This window comes from Marmota marmota, unplaced genomic scaffold (genome assembly GCF_001458135.2).
Source record: "Marmota marmota marmota unplaced genomic scaffold, marMar, whole genome shotgun sequence".
NCBI classification, from domain to species: Eukaryota; Metazoa; Chordata; class Mammalia; order Rodentia; family Sciuridae; genus Marmota; species Marmota marmota.
The window spans coordinates 8869591-8874243 of record NW_026000020.1 but is presented as its reverse complement, the minus strand read 5'-3'; the positions used below and the strand labels follow the sequence as shown (position 1 = coordinate 8874243).

General features: G+C 50.5%; 1 protein-coding gene across 3 annotated transcripts in view; it reads right to left on the bottom strand.

The window, feature by feature from the left end:
• The window catches only part of Ttl (tubulin tyrosine ligase), a 34338-nt gene extending 29691 nt beyond the window's left edge, over positions 1-4647 (bottom strand). For 2 of the 3 annotated variants that reach the window (XM_015499764.2, XM_048810381.1), the window contains exons 1-2: positions 4484-4647; positions 1358-1436 (exon numbers count right to left, since the gene is read on the bottom strand). In XM_015499764.2, coding sequence (XP_015355250.1) covers positions 1358-1436; positions 4484-4640 — 236 coding nt within the window. In that variant the 5' untranslated portion in view covers positions 4641-4647. Of the gene's footprint in view, positions 1-1357; positions 1437-4483 lie in introns of those variants that run through there. The other variant, XM_048810382.1, reaches the window with a different exon arrangement.
• Between the last annotated feature and the right edge of the window lie 6 nt (positions 4648-4653).

Below are 4653 nucleotides of genomic sequence, written 5' to 3'. Positions count from 1 at the left end.
GATTGAACTCAGGGGCACTCAGCCACTGAGCCATATCCCCAGCCCTATTCTGTATTTTATTTAGAGACAGGGTCTTGCTGAGTTGCTTAGGGCCTCGCTAAGTTGCTGAAGCTGGCTTTGAGCTGGTGATCCTCCTGCCTCAGCCTCCCAAGCTGCTGGGATTATAGGCATGCGCCATCGCACCCAACCAGAATGCTACTTTTTACAGCGTATTCTACTTCCTACTTTTAAAGGGCAAATTCTACCTTAATTGTTAGAGAAAACTATCACAGCTCTGTTTGGCTGCATATCCATGTTTACTAGTTCATGGAAAGCCTGGAAATCTACTCCAGCCCTGACTGTAGGGCCCAAAGCCAGTATTCTGCTCTAAAAATGACAGCAATAATAGCCATACCAAGGAGTAATAAGAACTCTCACTTTTGTAGTGTGAACCACGCGACAGGCATCCTTCAAAGCCTTCATAACAACACTGAAGTCGCTGCTATCAGTATACCCATTTTACAGGGAAGAAAGCTAAGGCACAGAGTCAAAGACACACAATGTACCTGGTCACTGAATGACATATACTCCAGTGTGTCACCTGATTTAACCCTCACCACTGCCGCATGAGCATGGTACGGAGACCAAGAGGGATAAGATCTGACCACACCAATCAGAGCTGGGTTAAAACCCATGCTGCCTACCCTGGATCTTAATCATCATATGACACTGTCTCCCTCCACTTTACAAACCTGCTCCGGCGGCATCCAGTCGTAACTCACTGCTCAGGATCCAGGTGGAAGAGCTCCTCTCACACCTGCCCAGATCTCTTTTCTGCAAGGCCCTAGCTGCTGGGATAGAGGGCTGCGGAGGGCGATGCACACCTTTCTCCAGGGATGAGTCTCTGCCCAGAAAAACCTAGAAAGCTATGTCCCCCACCTTTCTCCCAAACAGAGGCTGGAGCCCAAAAGCCCAGTGTCCTTGCTTTGAGATGTGCCAACTCTGAGGTGCCATTTGCTCCACAGTCCCATGGTGACACAGCTGAAACCGCATCTTTGCTTGGCTCTCAGCTTGCCCTGTCCTGCTCCCTGGCTTCCTAGGGGTGTGACTTGAGGACCTGCCCCCAAGAAATCACTTCTGCAGGAAGCCGCGAGTCAGCTGTGCTCCTAGGCAGCCTCACCTGAGGAACCCCAGGCTTCATCAAACCCCACAGCAACAACCCCTCGAAATGCAAGCCTACAAGAAGCTTCAGAACTGGTATTTATGGACTTTTTGAATAGTAAAAGCATTTTCACCCTTTAAATAATCCCACGTTTTTGCATGAGTGTTTGAAGCCAAAGACATTTATGTAAAACACTGAAAATGGAAGAACACTTACTTCACTAAAGAAGCTTTGCGACACAGTTTGTCAGCCCCCCTGTAGTAATTCACCAGCTGCGCCAGCCCGGGCTCGTGACCTGCAAGGAAAGAGCAGGCTCAAAGGGGGGCCTGGACAGGTGGGGAGTGATGGCAAGGCACCAGCATGCCAGATGGGGACCAGGAGGGGCATGCCCAGCTTTTCATTTCAACTTTGGTTGTTAGAAATGGAATAGTTTGGCTTCTCTGTCCCTGAGGGTCTTTCTCTCAGTATCCTTCTGGCCACTCACCCTCCCCCAAGGGATGCTACTATACCAATACTGCAGGTCTACGAAGACCATGGCCACCTTTGTTTTTTCTTGTTGGAGTGGAGCATGCTGGGTATTTTCTCTTCAGCTCTCCCTGGTCTTACTACGCTCCTCTTCCGGCTTAACGTGAAGACTTGCAATCTTTAAATACAGGAAGCTACTTTAAGAGTCATGCTTTGCACCTCCCCAGCCCTGCTTTCTACAAACATCAGAGAAGGCACAGAACTGTGATACTGCTAGTCTCAAGCATGCTGGTCTCTGCCAGCTTCTGGAAGGCACCAGAAGGTAGAGGGAGGTGGTGGGCGGGCCATGTCAGAATGTCAGAAGTAAGAACTTCATTCTGTGCTTCATCCCACAGGGATCTTATTCTCAACAATTCTCATTACCACAACCCTTCTCTATGAAATTAGAGCTGAAAGGATAAAAATAAAAACACAGTTTTACTTAATTTTTAGGGGATACTGGGGAATGATATTTGTCAAATTATATTGTTATATTGTGTGCATGTATGAATATGTAACAACAAATCCCACCATTATGTACAACAATATGCACCAATTTTTTAAAAAGTGGGAAAAAAGAAACTGAAAAATTTTTTTGTTTTGTTTTGTTTAAAATCCTAATAATCCATGCATGGTGGCACATGCCCATAATCCCAGCGACCCTGGAGGCTTCGGCAGGAAGACAAGTTTAAGGCCAACCTGGGTGACTTAGCAAGACCTTGTCTCAAAAATAAAAAGGGCTAGGGTTGTAGCTCAGTGGTAGAGCACTCCTGGGTTCAAATTCCAGTACTGCAAAAAAATAAATTTGTATACGCATATTTAAATTTTATTTATTAACAAAATGCACTGCATTTCCTATAATAGAAAGTAAGATGGAATAAAGGCATTATGAGTTGATGTCAGAGGCAATGATTCATCAGAGAATGGCATACGCCCAAATCAAAAGTGTCAGGCATTACTTGAATTTCAGTGCTTCCCTGTGGTAGAGAGACCCTCATTCTCCCTGCATGGCCCTCTCCACATGCCCAGGGCCCTGAGCCCTTACCTGACCCCTGAAGCTCCTTGGTTTCCATTAGCACACTTTTAGTAAAAGGTAAATAACTCCAGTTAACAGCACAAAACCTATTTTCTTTCCCATAAAAACTAAATATTTGCTGATCACCTGCTGAATCTATAGTGCCTATGTAAGATTCGAAACATATAGGTTTCTGCTTCTCACCTCCTTGCTGGGCATGAGCTCCACAGCTATGCCAACTGCCCCACCTCCACCTGGGCAGTGCTGTCTTTGACTGTTTTCCATATTAAGACTCCATCTAAGCTTTCACAGCCAGACACCACCAAGCACAAGAAGAAAGGAAGGCAGGAAGGGCAGTGGACAGAGTCAGAGGACGTAACTTCTCGACTAGAAGCATTTGTTTCCTTTCCTCTTTCAGGGAAATAATTCCACATGAACATTATCTCCTCCACCCCACTCCCCCAGCTTTTTTGAGGAAGGCTTCCTGAGGAGATCCTTTAACAGGAAGGACTCTCCAAGCACACTCTCTGTAATCCTAGATTTCTGGGGGGCTCCTGTCAGCCCTTCCATGGAGTCACCATTCTTCATTATAAACTTGCATGGCAATGGGAAGTTGTCCCCAGCACTATTTCAAAGAAAAAACTCAGGAAGGCATTGCCTCAACAAGTTTGGTTCTCAAACACTGGCCTCACCCAAATGCTCTAGTAAGTTCACCAATGGCCAGTCAACTCCAGATGGCCTGTTTCCATTCTCTGTCCACTCATCCTTTTTCTGAAAACCCTCTCCTCTCCCCAACATGGCAAGAACACCGCTCCCTTTGGTTGGCCCTCCAAGACTGAGGCTTTTTCTCGGTATCAATTCTCCCCTTCTATCCTTGGAGTACAACTGACCCCCACCCCTGGTGAGTTCTGGCCAGGAACACAGCTACCCAGAGAGCCCTTCCCAGATGACTGTGCAGTGAGCAGGTCACGAGCCGAGCCGATGCTCAGGTCCCTGGGATGTGAGTGCACCTTCCGGAGAACTTCTGGATTACGTCATTTGGAAAGGAGCGGCTGGTCCTCCCCTCACTCCTGTCCATTCCTAAGGAGAGTAGGTGGACAGGGTGGTGCCAAGCCGGCTTCTACCACGTGAAAAGGCAATTCCCTCCCGGCAGAGATGGAGGGGAACCAAGCCTCTGGTTAAAACCTTTATTCAATGCACAACTGTAAAAACACGTTCGTTGGTGAAGCCTTCGCGAAATTGAGACGCTCCTCCAGCTTTCCCTGGGGGAGGGTCTCCTCTGAAGCTCCGGTTTTGAATCCAAATGGCTTTTCAGAATGCACTCCCTGCCTGTTATCCGAGCCTTGCGCGGGTACAACCCCAGGTTCCAGCACCTTCGGGGCCCCCTTCCACGCCCACACCAGGCGGGGCGAAGTCCTCCGTGGGAGACGCGCAAGGAGACTTCCCGGCTCTGCGGAGCCTCGCGTGCCCTGCGCAGCCTCGCGTGCCCTGCGCTCAGCTCCGCCAACCTGCCCGACCCGGGGCGTTGGGCCCGGGAGCCGGGGACCAGTGGCCGACAGCCCCCATGCTGCAGGGACAGGTCATTGTCAGGAGCAGCGGAGCCGCACCGCGAGTCCCTCCGAATGGGACTCAGGAGAGCGGAGAGCATTAAGAACGAGCGCGGGCGTTGGCGGATCCGCCCGGGATCAGCCCGGGAAGCCGCACGAGAAGCCACACGGAAGGGAGACTCGCGACCTTAAAAACAAAAGCGCCGGCCGCGGCTGTGCAGCGCGCCCCGGCCGGGGCCGGGGACGGGGACAGGGACAGGGACGGGGAAGGCTCACCCAGTCTCCCGAAAGGCAGCCGGTTCCTCTCGCCCAGCATCAGGTTGAACCTGGGATTGTCTCGCCTCAGCCTCTTCCAGTGGCCGGAGGCGAGGAGCAGCCGGGAGACCTCGGCATAGACGCTGCTGTTCTCGTCGCGCACCACGAAGGTGTACATGGCGAGGCCGCGC